General features: G+C 49.3%; 1 protein-coding gene across 1 annotated transcript in view; it reads right to left on the bottom strand.

Annotated features, from left to right (window-relative positions):
- The window catches only part of CRACR2A (calcium release activated channel regulator 2A), a gene marked incomplete at both ends in the record, with an annotated part of 70,306 nt that extends 58,203 nt beyond the window's left edge, over window positions 1–12,103 (bottom strand). The window contains 3 exons of the mRNA XM_079714645.1: window positions 1,135–1,318; window positions 2,390–2,501; window positions 11,888–12,103. Of these exons, the coding sequence (XP_079570771.1) occupies window positions 1,135–1,318; window positions 2,390–2,501; window positions 11,888–12,103 (512 nt within the window). The remainder of the gene's footprint in view (window positions 1–1,134; window positions 1,319–2,389; window positions 2,502–11,887) is intronic.
- Between the last annotated feature and the right edge of the window lie 5,506 nt (window positions 12,104–17,609).

Genomic DNA, 17,609 nt, shown 5'->3' with positions numbered 1-17,609 from the left:
CTTCAGGACGAGGCTTCACGGGGTCGTGGGCATGGTCACTGGGCTCTGGCCTCTTGTCCTTGGAGAAGTGGAGCTAGTGTCTCCTCTGGCTTGCCCAGGCTTCTGCCAGCCTGTCTCAACTCTGCCACAACCTAAAAGATGCTGGGAGCTACACATACTTTCTTGGCCTGCATGTTGTGTGAAGGCCCCTCTCTCTTGCTTCCCCTTTATCATTTTCCTCCTCAGTCTTCTTCTTCCCAAGCTCCAGACACATCAGCTCCAACCATCAGGCCATTCCCGCCTCACTCATGAAACACACATCCAACCCAAAACCTGGAGACCCCAACACAAAAAGGCAAAAGGTGATGGCAAAGGGGCAGAACTTATTCCATGTTTTTCGGGCGACCCTCTGGTTTCCACTAGCTACAACATCACTTGATTTCATTTCATTTCATGGCAAAGGTCTGGGTTTACATCTGTGCGTCTCTTTCTTACAAAATACTTTTTGCAAAAAAGAAAAAAAAATGGGGGTATTACGTTTGGTTTGAAGTTGCAGCCACCTAAAATTTTCAGCTGAGTTACTGATCACCCAAGTGATGAGCTGGTAAAAACAGGTTCACCTCCCACCTTGGCTTCCAGAACAGGTTTGGTTCGCTCAGGGATCTGACGCACAAACGCTTCCATGTAAAGTGGCTTTGGCAGGAGCACAGCACGTGGGACGCACTGCAGCCCCAGAGACCCAGCGGCGGTGGAGATGCTGGTGAGCTGATGGTGACAGGAAGCCTTAGGCGGGACGCACTGAAACCCTCAAGGGTTTCAATCCTTGCACAGCCCTCTGATGGGCGGGCCGCCCTCAGGGAGCAAGGCCAAGCCAAGGACTGTACTGATTGTGGACAGCAGGGGTGTGAGGAAGGAGTGTGGGAGATCAGGGGATAGGAGTGTTTCCCGTGAAAATAATGTAAAAGCAGAGGCAGAGCCCTAAACCCTGACGCAGACAGGTCATGGCCAAGGGCAGGCTGCATGGAGCCAGTGGCCTAGCTGGAAGCAGGGACCCAGGGCTTGGCTGAGGGCTTAATAGGCATTAAGTTTGGACAGAACAGATGGGAGGTTGCCCCCAGGCTGGGCTCCATCCCCCAGATCAGAGTCGCCACTTACTCTTCCAAAACCTTTTGGGCTCCAAGCCTGTCCATCAGCATCTGGAACTGGGCTTCCTCATCTTCGTTCATGTCACCCAGATCCTCATCCCCTCTGGTCTGATACACCTTCTCTTCCTGGAGCTGGGCCGGGTGCTCACCAGTATCTTCCTCACTTGGCTTATTCTGGCTGAAGAAGAAGTGACCTGGGGGATGCATGGGCACAAGGATCTGGATTAGGCAACACTCGCCCAGGAAGACCTTTGCTTCCTCAGTTGCCAGGAATCGATTGAGGTCCAGCTGAGAGGAGAAAAGGGGAGGCCAGACTCCCTGTAGCAAAGATCCTTGGATGCCATGCTCTGGATTTTATGTCTTTCCTACTTGGATGAGATTCTGCCAGAGATGCTAGAATCTGGGAAAGGCAGAGCGCATGGCAGGTACTACGGCACCTTTGTGGTTCTTAATCTTTTAAAGGCTGGCTTAGCATCATCTCTTCATTGATTTCTTCTCTAAATAAGACCTTTCTCCCATCGCACTCGAGCAGCCTGCCTACCTATGCTCTGTGTTATCACCTAGTCATCCTGGCCACCAGCATCACTGCGCTTCACATTTACAAGTCAATTATAGATTCCTGAAGGTCAAGAAAGGCATCAGATACTTCCAAATGAATACCTGGCACCTTGAAGGAGGCAGATGTATGGTGATTTATCTGACCCATATTTGTTCTAATCAATATCTGATCAGTATTGGATCTGATGGTGTATCTGTTTTTCTTTTTATAATCTTGTTCATGCATCTCAGTTGTTTTTCCTCCTGGTCACCTTGAGAACGACTGGTCTATTCAAACCCTTTACAAATTCCTCTGAAAGCTGTTGCCTCTCAACCTGGAGGACTCAGCCACACTCAGGTTGAAATGAGCCGTACAAGCCTCCCACTCTGTTGTCCACTGGTATCTCGGCAGAAACGGACAGGCTGGAAATCCCATCTCAGCCCCCTCTCTTAAACTGAGCTTTCTGCCAGAGCTTCTCTGCTCGTTCCCTGCCATTTTCCAGTAGGAGGGGACCTGGCGGTGACAGCGTGGTGGGCACTGAGGGGGCAGTGGTGTGAGCAGCGGAGGTGGACACGTGAAAAGAGACCAAATGACCCACAGCCTGGAAACTTCAGGAGGCAAGAAAGCTTGTGCTTCATGGACCCTCAGAGCTGGTGGGGCAGGGATGCCCCTTACATGGCTTTAGGCCAACCCATACCCTGGGGCCCCAGCATCCACCAGAACTTACTAAATCCAGTGGTGAACTCCGCTGGGGTCAGAAAGCCATTGCCGTCAGCATCCAGGGCATCAAACACATCCTCCAGGTCCTCCAGGCTGAGGGGCATCTCCTTATGCAGCCTCTGAAAACAATCCAGACCCCGCTGGTTAACACTGCTCATCGCGGACGGCTGCTGAGGGGGGCAGCGCCTTCCGCCGCCCCACCCCCCGACAAAAGCCAGAAGCCAGATTCTGAAGCTTCACCACCCTTCTCCTCCTCTGAATATTAGGACATCCACCATCTCTTAGTTGCCTACTCATGTGGTAGGCAGCTTGCAGGATGATTTATAAGTAAATATGTGTACATTTATTACTATATTTATATATAATTTATTATATATATGTTTGCATTTAATTCTCATGACAGTTCTTTGAAGTGGGCATTACTATCCCCCTTTTATAGATGAAGCATGATGTTAAATGACCTGTCCATGCCAGTAAGTGACATGGCCAGGATCAAATCCAGGTCTGACTTCAAAGCTGGCACTTTCACAGCTGTAAAGGACCAGAACTGCATGGGACTGAATCCCGTTTAGGATAATACCTGCACGACACGATGCGGTCAAGGTCAATGGGATAATGAATGTAAAGAATATTGCACAGGGCTTCCCTGGTGGCGCAGTGGTTGAGAGTCCGCCTGCCGATGCAGGGGACACGGGCTCCTGCCCCGGTCCGGGAAGATCCCACATGTCGCGGAGCGGCTGGGCCCATGAGCCATGGCCGCTGAGCCTGAGCGTCCGGAGCCTGTGCTCCGCAACGGGAGAGGCCACAACAGTGAGAGGTCCGCGCACCGCAAAAAAAAAAAAAAAAAAAAAAGTATGAGGGAGGTAGAGAAAGAAAGGGGGGAGCAGAAGGTCCCCGCCAAGGCCACCGACCCCCCAAGGTCACTCAGTGAGTGAACGGCACAGCCAGGTTTCCCTCTGGTTTCACCTACTCTGCCCAAGCCCCTCCTCCTGTCCCCCTGTTGCCATGCAGGTGTGGGTCACACTCTCAGAAGCCTTCCCTGATGGAGGCCACTCATGTCCCAGGGCTGCAGTTTCTGTGGACACACACTATGGTCCTTTAGCTCTGAAGGGAAGCTGGACAAGGCCACTGGGTGACACGCACCCATCATACCAGCCTGCCCCCCACTCCTACTCCCTGCTGGCTCTCAACTACTTCCTGAAAAGACATGAACTGCCACTGGCTTAAGGTATGGATAAGAGTATTTGTGTTGGACCTCCCTGGCGGTTCAGTGGTTAAGACTTTGCCTTCCAATACACGGGGTGCAGGTTCAATCCCTGGTTGGGGAGCTAAGATCCCACATGCCTCGCAGCCAAAAATACCAAAACATAAAAAAGAAGCAATATTGTAAAAAATTCAATAAAGACTTTTTAAAAGGTCCACATAAAAAAAATACCCTTTAAAAAAAAAGAGTATTTGTGTTGTAAAAGGGAACTGGCCAAGATGGGATGTGAGGTCACTGGACCTGAGTCCTGGGTGGCCCCAGACCACGCAGGGAGAGGAGGGCAGACACGGATGGCTGAGGAGCAAAGCGCCTGAGCTGCGGATGCTTCCCTCTGGCCTCTGCCTGACGCACCGGCGGCCCCAGGCCAACGTTAACTTGCATCGTTGAAGCAAGTGCCCTCTTCTACTCTAATAATCAAAACCTCCCAATGAAGACTCCCCAAGGGAGTTCATTACAGCCCAGCTGACCCTCCCCCATCCTCACAGTTCCCCGAGGGATGACTGCACAAAACTGCCGCTGTGGAAGTGACTGACGGCTGAAGACAAGGACCACGGGGCCACAGGAAGGAAGGTACACGCCTATCTGAACAGTCAAAAAAGAGCTGGCAGGTGTGAAAGCCCATAACGTAACTTGCAAGACACTCGGTTTGACCCTCAGGCACCCTTCTAGCTGATAAGCCATAACAATTAATTTGGCAGGTACTTGCATTAAGAGAGATGATGGGGCTTCCCTGGTGGCGCAGTGGTTGAGAGTCCGCCTGCCGATGCAGGGGACGCGGGTTCGTGCCCCAGTCCGGGAGGATCCCACATGCTGCGGAGAGGCTGGGCCCGTGAGCCATGGCCGCTGAGCCTGCGCATCCGGAGCCTGTGCTCCGCAACGGGAGAGGCCACAACAGTGAGAGGCCCGCGTACCGCAAAAAAAAAAAAAAAAAAAAAAAAAGAGAGAGACGATGATGCATTACAACGTGGGGAGACAGGATGATGTGGGAGGCGTTTAGAATCACTGAATTACACAGGAATGAGGATTTTAAAAAGGAAGGTAAGAGAGAGTGTGTGCAAGGATTCCAGAAGTGCATCTGCTGAGCAAACAGCAGAATCTCTGTCTTATCAACAATCCATAAACCAGCTGTCTCAAAGCCAAAGGCAGAGAATGCAGGGCGAGGATGGAGTCAAGTTTGCAAGCAGGAAGTTCATTAGCTCCATTTGAAGCTAAAGGCATCACATTGGAGGTAGGGTGAAAACCCAAGATTCCAGTCCTTTCCTTGGGATAATCCTGCCCCCTTCCCTACCCTCCGCCTGAATGTGATCTCTAAAATGTGGTCTCTCACACTGTGCTGGACCCAGAAAGGGGCTGAAAGGAATTGCAGAGTCAGTGGGACCCTCAACTTGCCTCTTGCCCAAAATACCCACACGTGGGCACCCTTACTCTTGTTAGCATCACCCAGGAAAAGCTAGGTCACAACCCGCCTCAGGTGCCATCCCTGAATCCAACGACACTTCTGACCCCGAGTCCTTCTCATGCTCTAATCCTACTCCTTGTCTCTGTCTCAAACCGGCTTCCTCCTCTTGCTGTCACTGAAGCTGGGGAGGGCAATGTGACATTCTCCAAGTCATCCTCCCTCCTCACGTCCTGCCAAAGTAGTACCGAGGGCTTCTGCAGCCTTCTCTGCAAACTGCACACGCCTGATGCCTCAACCTCCCTTTATTGGCCCTACCTGAAAAATCCTTTAGTTTTAATAACCATAATTACCTCTTATTTATCGTTCTTCTCTGGCCCTGCAGAGCCATGTAAAACCAACTTATTCTGCTCTTGTCCCCTGGGTACCTAGCACTGTCTACATTTTTAACTAAAGGAGCCAAGCCAGGTGGAGAGGGACGCGATGATTCATTCCACGGTGCTGATAACCCACAAAGCTCTGAGATTTCCCTGAAGTCACAGTGGAAGTCAGGCTGGGATAAAGAAGCAATTTCCCCTTCAGGGCTTCCGCTGTCAGCTAAGGGTTCTCCGTGCATCCATGCATCCTTAATTCCTTTCTCTCATTGCTATCCCACCCCTGCCACCAAAAGTCTGCCCAGCCAGCACCAGCCGTGCCAGCCTTCCAGAATCCCACTTCACGGGTGGATCCTGTCTCCCACTCCCACCTGGAAGAGCAGGTTGGGGTTGGGGGGAGTCGGGGAGAAGGCCGGCTTGCCCTCCTCACTTTGCCCACGGCCCAACCAGTGGCTCTTTACGATTCCACACTCCCTCCAACCGTGGCCTCCCTCCACCGCCTTCCAGTTCACTCTAAATTCCTGCTTCCTCTGAACTCTGAATTCCTGCATCACTTCCTCAGGAAGCCTCTGCAGCCCCCGGCTTAGACCAGCGATCCAGACCCCCCCCCAGACACATTTCTTTCGTTCATAAGTCTCACCTCACTTTGTACTTTACATACTGATGGATGTGATTAGTGGATGAATGTCTGCTCCTTCAGTGGCCTGGAAGCTCTGGGAAGAGGGACCCCGTTCATTTTTGTTCACTGTCATGGCCCCAGGATCTAGCCCAATGCTGACAACCAGGCGGTATTTAGATACTTGTTGAACAAGTGAATCAGTAAACGAGTGACTACGAGTGCTAGCAGGCGGTCCTGAACTCCTGTCCACGGAGCACTGGTCTAGACCCCATCCACTCTAGATCCTGACCAGCCCCCGTCCCCCACCCAGGGGTGCTCAGCGAGATCTTATAAACTGGGGCGTGGAACAGGAAACAGTCCTGCAGGAGCCATGCTGAGGGCGCAGGCTCCCAGAGCCAGGGGAAAACGCTGTCTCCTGCTACACCCCAGCCGGACCCTCTACCTTCCTGGTCACCAGCCCGCAACATGCCTCGTGCAGCTTAAAACCAAGGGTTGCACAGCTTCAAATGCATCTAAGGGAAATGCTCATTAAAGAGAAAACCAGGAGATCCACCTTTACAGCCAGATTAATCTCTCCCTCTTTCCAGGCTCCCAAAGCCTCCTGTTCAGACCCTTCTCCCAGCACCAACCACTCTCTTCCCTGCGGTAGAGCCCAGACGCACCAGACATCTTCAGGCTGGGACTGTGAGGTCCAGAGGTGGGATCTACCTTGATTCCGCCTGGTGCCTTGATGTGCTTGGTTCAGGCTGACGGCTGGGTGCAGACGGGAGTCTCAACCTCTGTGCTATTGACATCTCGGGATGAAGAATTCTTTGTTGGAGAGGGAGGTGGGGGAGGAGCTCTCCCATGCTTTATGGGACATTTAGCAGCATCTCCGGTCATTACTTAGTAGATGCCCGTAGCCTCTTCCTCTCCAGTCATTCCAATCAAGAATGTCCCTAGACATTGCCAAATGTCCTCTAAGAAGCCAAACTGCCCTCGTTCACATAGACTGGACACAACCAAGAGCAGCACCAGCTAGAGACGAATGGAAGGGACCCTCTCCAGCAGAAAAGCCCCTTCTTGATCTCTGAGGCAGACAGATGACTTGCACTTGACCTCCCAGGATGACAGTGCAGCCACTGCGGAAACAGTGTGGGATCCCTCAACATATTAAAAATAGAATTGCCATATGATCCAGCAATCCCACTTTGGGGTATATACCCCAAAGAACTGAAAGCAGGGACTCAAAGAGCATTTGTACGTTCCTCTCCATAGCAACGTGATGGGCACTTGGGGCAACCCAAGTGCCCATCAACGGCCAAATGGATAAACAAAATGTGGTAAATAGATAAAATGGAATCTTATCCAGCCCTAAAAAAAGAGGAAATTCTGACACGTGCCACCATGTGGAATCTTGAAGACATTTTGCTAAGTGAAATAAGGCAGTCACCAAAGGACGGATACTGTATGATTCTACTTATACGAGGTCCCCAGAGGAGCCATATCCATAGAGACAGAAAGTAGGATGGTGGTCCTGGGGGGTGGGGAGTTAGTGTTTAATGGGGAGAGAGTTTCTATTTTGCAAAATAAGGAGAGTTCTGGTGAGGGTTACACAACAATGTGAATGTATTGAAAAGCACTGAAATATCACTTAAAAATGGTTCAGATGGGGAATTTTGTTACGTGTATTTTACCACAATTTAGAAACACAATTTAGAGTGGAGGACACTAGGAATTGTGTTAAGACTCGGGGTATAAGTCCCCCCACCCCCAATGGCACACACACACACACACACACACAGTGAGCATTTATGGAGAGATTTCCAGGTCCCAGCTCAGGGCTAAGTGCTCTCCATGTACACACACGCCTGATTCTCTTCTAACGCTGGGAGTTAGTTATAAATAATTCACAGATGAGGGGCTACAGCTTAGAGGGCTTAAGCGACTTACACAAATTCCCATTGCTAGTAAGTGGCAGATTCAGGATTAAAACTCAGGGCAAAACGTACCACAAAATTCTTTAAGAGTCTCTTTGTTAACCTAGATCAGGAGTCAACCAGCGTCCCCTATAAAGGCCAGATCATGCGTATTTGAGGTTTTGCAGGCCTTTGTCGCAGCTTCTCAAGTCCGTGTTGTAACTTGGAATCTGCCGCGGGTGGTGTGAGAAGGAGAGAGCCCGGCTGTGCTCCAATTTCACGGCACTCACAGGAACAGCGAGAGAGCCAGGTTCGGCTGGCTGGCCAAGTCCTAGATGCTTCTTTACAGTTTGGCTAATCCAGGAATTCCACGCAGTGCTGCAGGGTGGGTACTTGGCATTGGTCATAACCATTACACTCCTCTAAGAAATCAGGGAACCAGGGTTTATGAGGCTGCTGGTGTCTTCAGAGATCTCCTGCCCGACCTGTCCCCGCCTCCCTCTCCCAGCTGGGGGGGTCCCTTCACGCCCTCTCCAGCCTGGTCCTCCCGTGTCCCTCTGCCTCTCACTAGGGACCCTCCGGCTCACGACTCTGGTTCTCTAGGGGACCCCTCCCTGCAAAGCAATCTTCACCCCAGTTCTGCCTGGAATGATCTCCATGGGACACACAGAGGGGTTCATTGTGGAGGAGGCAGTGAGGTCTGGGGGACCACGGGTGGAGCTGAAGACCCTCCACCCCCTGCCTAAACTCTGCGCTCACAGGTCAATATCATCCATCCCACGTCCCGTAGCGGGAGCTCAGGGCGGCTTGCATCCTGGCCTCGGCCCTGGGGACCTGGTCCTTTCCGTCTGTGGTCCTGCTCTGTCAGGGTGTCAGCAGCTCACGGCTGCTGCTGTCCGATCACCTCTCGGATGCCTGGGTTTCCCCACCTCTCGGGTGGCTGGGAGCCTGTCTCACCCCCTGCAGGTGGATTTCTTCCGTTACTCAGGAGCAAGAAGAATGGAAGCACCAGGGGAGCTGCCTTGCCCCTCCCCCTCCCTCAAAGGATGGCAACTGTGTGCGGTTTTGGGCCAGCTCCCCTCCCCCGCCGGCCCCTCCTGCCCAGGCGCCCCACCCCGACCCAGCCACTCTCCGCCTTAACAGGCCTTTCCCGGCATCTGGATCTGGGTGTGCGTGCATGCTGTGAGCTCTTCTCTAGGTCCCGAGAGGCCGTGCTGGGAGCCGAGGGTGAGAAAGGGGGTGGTGACCAGGACCCAGGGGCCAGCCACCGGCCGCCGCGGTACGTGCAGGGGTGACAGCAGCAGGCAGATGTCCTCAGTCCTGCCAGGAGAACCAACCGGGGCGCGTGGGCCTCACAGGGAACCCAGGGTGGACAGCAAGAGGGTGACTTTCTTCCCAAATCTCCTTCCAGCCCATCCTCCTCCAGACGTGACCGTGAAAGCGGCAGAGAGGCGGCGCTTCGATGACACGTTTTGTTCTCTCGTGATATCATTCTCTCAGCTAGAAGAGCTGAACTTTTCAAATGCTTCGCCGTACACAGGCACGCAGAAAGTTCAGGAAACTGCAGCCCGGCAGAGCTGAATGCCACAGACCCAGCAGACTCGCTGGTGGGATGCCCCGCCCTCCTTCTGCTGTCTGGACCAGGGCTGAGGCCGGAGGGAACAAGGCTGCTGTGGTGTCTCTGGGATCTGATGCTTCTGACTTCATTCCGAGCCCAACGCAAATGATTTCTTGAACAATTGATACCTCACAGTTTAAACTCTCCGTGCCTCTCCCGGGCTTCATTAAAGAGTGGGCTTTGGTGCAGGTTAATGGGGGGTATATTCAGTGAGAGTGCTGAGTTGCACTGTGCATATGACCCACGGTTGACCCTCAATAAAAGAAAATTCCCTTTTCTTTCTTTCTAGAAGGAGAAGCACAAATGAAACATGCCATTAAAACCACTCCTGCAAGCACCATGGCCACAGGCCTGTGAAGGACAACTATGAATTCCCAGGCTGGGGTTGTCAAGGTTTTCTCAAAACACACGTAGGCTGGACTTCTTGGTGGGGTGAGGCTTTGGGGATGAGTATCAGTGGCAGAAATTTACCAGGTGTCAATTGCTGAAAACTAGAGAGGCCCAGGCTCTCGTGGGCTAAGGTACCACTGTTCCCAGGTCTTTCCCCTCAAATCCTGAAGCATCTACTGGACGGGGGAGAGTGTGGGAGAAGCCAGAATATTCCACCCCGTGGGGCTGGTGGGAGAAAGGCCTGCGGTGCTCCATCCAGATCACAAGCCTCCAGGCCGCGAGGCTCACACAGCGAGGGGAGGTGGGACGGATACAAACGAGGGTCTGCATTTCATGGCCCAACTTCAGTGTACTCTGAGAAAACAGCCTTAAAAATGAAAACCTGCCCATCACGGGTCTTCTTCCCATTAGTGCAGCTGTGTGTCCCTCCCCAAAATGCCCCTGACGTACGAGTGATGGGAGGGCGGTGTGGACAGATGCTGTCAGAGCTCCAGTGCAGCCCGTGCTTCCTTTATTCTCGGGGTGAAATCATGACTGCAGCATGAGAGACTTAAGGAAGACACTGGGAAGGCACCAGACCAGGGGTAGGCAAACCACGCCCCGCCCTGTAAATGGGACCCAGTGCCTGTTTTTGTACAGCCAGAGAGCTAAGAATCGCTTTTACATTTTTAAATGATTGAAAACAGTACCAAAAGAAGAATAATGTTTGGTGACACATGAAAATGACATGCAACGTACATTTCAGTGTAGGTAAATAAAGTTGTTTGGGAACAGGTCACACTCTGCTGTTTCCACACTGCCTGTGGCTGCTAGTGCTGCTGTAACCAAGCAGGACCTTACGGGGCCTTCGCGGGACAGACGCCTCCCCATACCCTCTACTTTAGGTCCTCTCTGGAGGGCCTAGATAATAGTATCTGATGCACATTTCCTGAGTTGTTTTACAGATGCTAAAACCACCACCAAACAGAAGACATTAACTACTTGATGACCACGAGCACACAGCCCCCAGGCCTCCTGGAGCCTAAGGACTGATCATGTGAAGCCCTGTGACACCGCCCTGATACCACCACCAACCAGAGAACCGTGCACGAGCTGATCATATACCCCGGGACTCCCGTCTCTCACCTGGCCTTTAAAAATGATTTGCTGAAAACCATTGAGGAGTTCAGGTGTTATTTTTGTTTGTTTGTTTTTGTTTTTTTTTTACTGTGGACCATTTTTGAAGTCTTTATTGAATTTGTTACAATACCGCTTCTGCTTTATGTTTTGGTTTCTTGGCCCTGAGGCATGTGGGATCTTAGCTCCCTGACCAGGGATCAAACCTGCACCCCCTGCATTGGAAGGTGAAGTCTTAACCACTGAACCACCAGGGAAGTCTGAAGGAGTTCAGGTGTTTTGAGCACTAGCTGCCCCGGACTCCTTGCTTGGCGCCTGCAATAAACGCTGCCCTTTCTTTCACCACAATCTGGAGTCAGTAGATCGGCTTTACTGTGCATGGGCGAACAGATCCAAGTTTGGTTCAGTAACACTGTGACCGAGCTGACTGAGAGTCATGGCACCTCATGGGAGTGGCTTGGGCACAGCTCGGAGCTGTGTTGTAAAGTAACAAGTCAGTGCCTTTCCACCTTTGTTCCAGAAGGTTCTTCTCCGTGTCTCACTTAAGTTTCTTATATTGCTGCCACCATTTTCCACAATTCTTGGGAGTTACTGACTCAGAGAAAATAGCCCCCGAGTCTGACACCAAGTGAAGGCCAGAAAAAGAATGAACCCAGGAGATCTAGCTCCCAGGAGAGTTTAGGCCGATGCCTCCTTCCAGGACAGAGTTGACGGCATCTTTTCTGTTAAAGACGTCACCTCCCATGGGGCAGGCCCCAGCCCAAGAAAGGGAGACCCATGCATTCCAGGTGGCATTCCAGGTGGGCAGGTGCAACCCGGGACCCTCTTACCTGCATATCCTTCCTGGTGATGAAGCCCTTGCCCTCGGCATCACAGGTCTGGAAGAACTCCTGTGCCTTCCTCAGCATGGCCAGCTGTGCCGGTGCCAGCTCCTGGGTCCCCTCACACGGCAGGTTGTCCAGGGAGCCCAGGCAGGCCCCGCTCCCCTGGTGCCCCCAGCCAGGTCCCCGGGGTCTGGAGACCACTCTCCTGTCGGGCGTGGCCATCCAGATCTGTCAATTTCTTCGAGTCTTTTCAGAACCTGAAGGTGGAAGATGAGAGAGAGGAGTGAGCGTGGTAGGGATGGAGGAAGGCTGGAAGAGGATGAGAGGGGATGGGAGGGAAGCAGAGGACCGCTCACCAGTGCCTGTTTCTCTCTTCATCAGCACAAGCTCGGAACAAGGGGACATGTGCCCTGATCATTAACAGATCAGCCAGCCCATCAGAGAGAGCAGAGAAGAAGGGGGAAAGAAAAACAGACATTTCCAGCTTGAAAGGAGGAGGCCAGAGGATTTCTCCCGACCTAAATCAACGGCAAGAACACAGATGCTGATAGATCAGCTTCCATTTCTGGAGCGTTTACTTGGAGGCAGGCACCACACCGTGGTCTCTCTATACATTTTCCCATTTCCTCGCCCTCTAATGGTGGATTTCAGTCATAGTGACCGGCAGTGGAGGAAGGTCTTTGGGGTTGGGTTCCTCCTCTATAGCCCTCAAAATAGAGTGCATAGCAATCCACTACTACTGACCAGCTGGGTGAGCGTAAGAGAGCCCCAAAGCCACTCTGGGCCTGGGAATTAGTAAACCTGATCTCTCCGTTCTAGGTCTGACTTTTTCTGGCTCCCAGCTTCCCTGGCCCATGTCACAGGTGATGCATGGCATAAAAGAGGCAATCTCACAGTTCTAAAGAGGTCGGCTATGGGCACTAGAAGAGAGGCACCACCTCTTATTTGATTTTAACCCCAGGTATCAGCCCAAAGATGGTATAACGTAAGTGCTCATTGATTCTCTGTTGAATGAAGGAAGACGGCTCTCTCATAAATGCTTTGCAGGGATGCCTGAAGGCATTTGTGTTTCAGTCAGGAAGCTCTTTATATGGGATTTTCATCACATAAAGAATAAGTCCAGACTTCTGTTTCCAGAAAAGATGGAATAACAGGGACTGGATTTACCCTCCCAGTTGAAATAACCCCAAATCCAGATTATATATATATACATATATATATATATATATTTTTTTTAAATGGTTTTCCAGACACTGGATATCAGGCAATGAAGGATAGTGACCAGCAGGGCTGGGACTAGGGTGAGTGGAGGGAGGCCCCTAAAGTATCAGATTAAGAGGCGTTGAGTCTCAGGTCCTAACCCTGTACTCCCACTCTTGAGAGTGTCTTCTTAAGGTGCAAGGAGAGGATTCCACTCTCGAAGCTGTGTATCTGAGAGTGACTAGCTTTTTAAATTTTGCTCCCAAAGGGCCCACACTTGCCTCCCTCTAGTCTAAGCCTTGTTCCTGAGAGATGGGAAACAAATGAAATATGCCCCATTATTGCCTAAAGAGTTTTCAGTTCATGGCACAGGAAGGGGAAACCCAGGTGGAGCCTGACAGACACCCTAAATTGAGGAAACCCAACTATATGCTGCCTAAAAGAAATGTACCTTAGCATAAAGACACAAATAGGGGACTTCCCTGATGGCGCAGTGGTTAGGAATCCGCTTGCTTATGCAGGGGACACGGGTTCGAGCCCTGGTCTGGGAAGACCCCTCATGCTGCGGAACAACTAAGCCCGTGCACCACAACTATTGAGCCTGTACCCTAGAGCCCGTGAGCCACAAGCCTGTGCACCTAGAGCCCGTGCTCCGCAACAAGAGAAGCCACTGAAATGAGAAGCCCGTGAACCACAACAAAGAGCAGCCCCCACTCGCTGCAACTAGAGAAAGCCCATGCGCAGCAACGAAGACCCAACACAGCCAAAGTAAATAAATAAATAAATAAATAAATAAATACATTTTTATTTAAAAAAAGACACAAATAGGTTAAAAGTAAAAGACTGAAAAATATATAGCATGTTCACACTAGTCAAGGGAAAGCTGCATATTAATATCAGGCAAAATAGATTCTATAGAACAAAGAATATTAATGGAGATAAAGTCATTTCATAATGATAAAGGGGGCGATTCATCAATAGGATAAAACAATCTAAACACATATGCACCTAACAACAGGTGCAAAAAGCAAATGCATAAAACAAAAACTGATAGAACTTCAAGGAGAACTAGACAAATCCACAATCGCATTCAGATTTCATTATCCCTCTATCAATAATTAATAAAACAAGAAGACAGAAATCAGTAAGGATACAGAAGACTTGAATAAAACTATCAACTATTTTGACCTACTTGACATTTATAGAACAATCCACCCAACAAAACCTGAACACACTTTCAAGTGCACATGGAACATTTACCAAGACAGTCCATATTCTGGTCCACAAAACAAGTTCCAATAAATTTAAAAGGATTCAGTCATACAAAGTATGTACTCTGATCACAATGCAATTATGTTAGAACCAATAACAGAAAGACCTCTGGAAAATCTCCAAATGTGGAAACTATGTAACATACTTCTAGAAACCCATGGCTCAAAGGAGAAATGAAAATGGAATTTAAGAATAATTTGAATGAAATGAAAATAGAAGTACAATATTTCAAATTTTGTAGTATATTGCTAAAGCAGTACTCAGGAAAAAATTTATAGCCCTAAACAAATATATTAGAAAGGAAGAAAGGTCTCAGGCCAATGGCCTCATCTTCTACCTCTAGAAACTAGAAAAAGAAGAGTAAATTAAACCCAAAGTAAGGAGAAGAAATAATAACAATCAGAACAGAAATCAATGAAATAGAAAACCATAGAGAAAAACAATGGAGAAAATCAACAAAACTAAAAGCTAGGCCTTTAAGAAGATCAATAAAGAGAGAAGATACATATTATAGTATAAGGAATTTAAGATGACATCATTACAAATTCTACAGACATTAAAAGGATAATAAGGGAATATTATGAACTACTTTATGCCAATAAATTTGACAATTTAGATGAGATGGACAAATTCCTTGAAATATCACACTAAATATCAAAGCTCACTCAAGAAGAAATAGATAGCCCGAACAACACTATATTTATTTTAAAATTTTTAAAAGAAAATCAACAACTCAGTTGTTTTTAAATGGACAGACATTTGAACAGGCGCTTCACAAAATAAGATATGTGGATATCAAATAACCACATGAAAATGTTCATCATTATTAGTCATAAGGGAAATGAAATTTAAAACCAAAATGAAATGCCACTACACACTTGTTAGAATGTCTGAAAAGAAAAAGATTGACCAAGTCTTGCCAAGGATGTGGGGTGACAGGATGGAACACTCATGTCGCTGGTGGGAATGTACACAAACGTACAATCCCTTCGGAAAACACTTTGTGGTCTCCTAGAAAAGTCAAACAAACTTCTACCATCTGATCCAGCCATGACACTCCTCAATATTACTTACCCAAGAGAATAAAAGCATACGTCCATACAAAGACTTGTCCATGAAGGTTCACAGAAGCTTTATTTGTAGTAGCCAAAAACAGCCCAAATATTCATCAGCAGGTGAACTGGTAAGATTGTGGTATAAACACACAAAGGGATGCTATTCAGCTTTGAAAGGAAGGGACAGTTGATCCAAGCAACAAACTGTATGAATCTCAAAATAATCATGTGAGTGAAAGAAGCTGGACAAAAAGAGTGCATCCTATTTGATTCTACTTATATAAAATTATAAAAAATGAAGACTCACCTATAGTGACAGGAAAGAGATAAGGGAGGGTAGGGAAGGGTGAAAAGGAGGAATGACAAATGGGCAAGAGCAAACTTTTGGGGGTGTAGATATGTTTGAAATCTTAATTGTGGTGATGGTTTCATGGAGATATACATATACATACAGACAGACAGACATACGCAAACATACATACACGTAGATACAAATATATATCAAAACATCAAATTATACATTTTAAATACATGTGGTTTATTGTATGTCAATAGTTGACTAGATCTATTTTTTTAAAAAAAGAATAGGTCAGCCAGACCCTTCTCATATTCCCCGGGACTTGCAAATCTAGGCCTGCCTACTGTGTTTATTCCCAGGATCCAGTTTCTTCCTCTTACTTTCAACTCTGGCAAGCCGGAAATGGCTGAAAATTAAGTCATTGCCCTGTGAAAATGCTCAGTCCCTTAGTGTAGGGAGCTAAATGAACTTGGAAAGTAAGGGCGCAGGGCAGAGCCCCTCCTGCAGACAATTTCCCTTTATGAGTTCGCCTCCTTTCTCCTCTGGCTTTGACCTGCGATCTTCCCACAGCGTCTGTGGGGTTTCCAAGTAGAAGGGAAGACAAAACAACAGAAGTGCTTCTATTTTCATTTCAAAATAAAATGGAAGCTCTGTGATGGGCTTGGCTGCCTCACACTTGGGTGAAGCCCTGTGATGCCCTGGGCCCCGGCTGGACACAGCTTTCTGTCTCCAAGATTTTTTTGGCCACCAGACAGTACACCCATAAAAGGGAAAAGGGTGTGATGCGTTCCAGAGGCAAAGGGCAAAGGCCATCACCATCACAAAGGGAAAAAAGAGCCCATTTTTATCTGCCCGTCTCTATCAGAGCCGGCAGACTGCCATTCTCCCTCCAGAATGGTTCCATGAAAGCTTTTATACACAGATGGAAATTATCCAGCCCTCAAATATTTCCAGGAACATTTCCCAGATTTCCAAAGTAATTCACAGCTTAGTAACTGCTGTAATCAGAACGTTCACGGACCAAGCCCATATCCCTTCGGAAGGCCCTAAGCTCCCTTCCCCCTCACTCTGGGCTCCACGGAGCTGGAGAATGGCTGATACCTTGCGGCACACCACACCGGAGACTGACTTGAAAGTCACCCTGATCTCCCTTGACTCTCCTGCAGCAGACAGTTAGGAAGTCAAGAGCTCCAAAGCATCTTCAGGATCCATTCAAATCCCATTAATTACCCAGGCTCCAATGGAGGAATATTCTATATGTGGCAATGCCCCACATGTCCACCACTAACTCCGCGTTGGCCGTGTCAAAGAGAGGCAGACGGGCCAGTCGTGTCAAGCTGTGAGGACACAGGAGGGTCGCTGAGCAAAGGATCTGAAAGGGAGCTGCACCAGCAAAGGACGTGAGATGCTCACAGGTCTTACCGGACCCCTGGGAGGGAGCAAGTTAAGGAAGAATCAAGTCCTCAGACAGGAGGTGTGTTAGTTTCCTAGGGCCACTACAACAGAGGACCAAACACTGGGTGGCTTAAACAACAGAAACGTACTCTCTCACAGTTCTGGGGCTAGAAGCCCAAACTCCAGATGTCTCAGAGCAGGCTGTGCGCCCTGAGACTCCAGGTAGGATCCTTCTTTGCCTCTTCCCAGCGTCTGGAGGTGGCGGCCACCCTGGAGTCCTTGGCTTTCGGCTGCATCTCTCCTGTGAGCTCTGCCTTCTTCATCACGTGGCCTCTCCCCTCCCGTGTCTGCCCCCATGCTCTTCCTGTCTTATCACCAGTCCTATTGATTAAGGGCCTGCTCAATGACCTCATCTCAACTTGACTAATTACATTCATAATCACCCTACTTCCAAATCAGGTCACATTCTGAGGTCCTGGGGTTAAGGCTTCAATGTACCTTTCAGGGA

This window comes from Hyperoodon ampullatus (assembly GCF_949752795.1).
Source record: "Hyperoodon ampullatus genome assembly, chromosome: 11".
Taxonomy (NCBI): domain Eukaryota; kingdom Metazoa; phylum Chordata; class Mammalia; order Artiodactyla; family Ziphiidae; genus Hyperoodon; species Hyperoodon ampullatus.
Note: the sequence above shows the minus strand (reverse complement) of the source record. Positions and strands in the feature narration are given on the sequence as shown.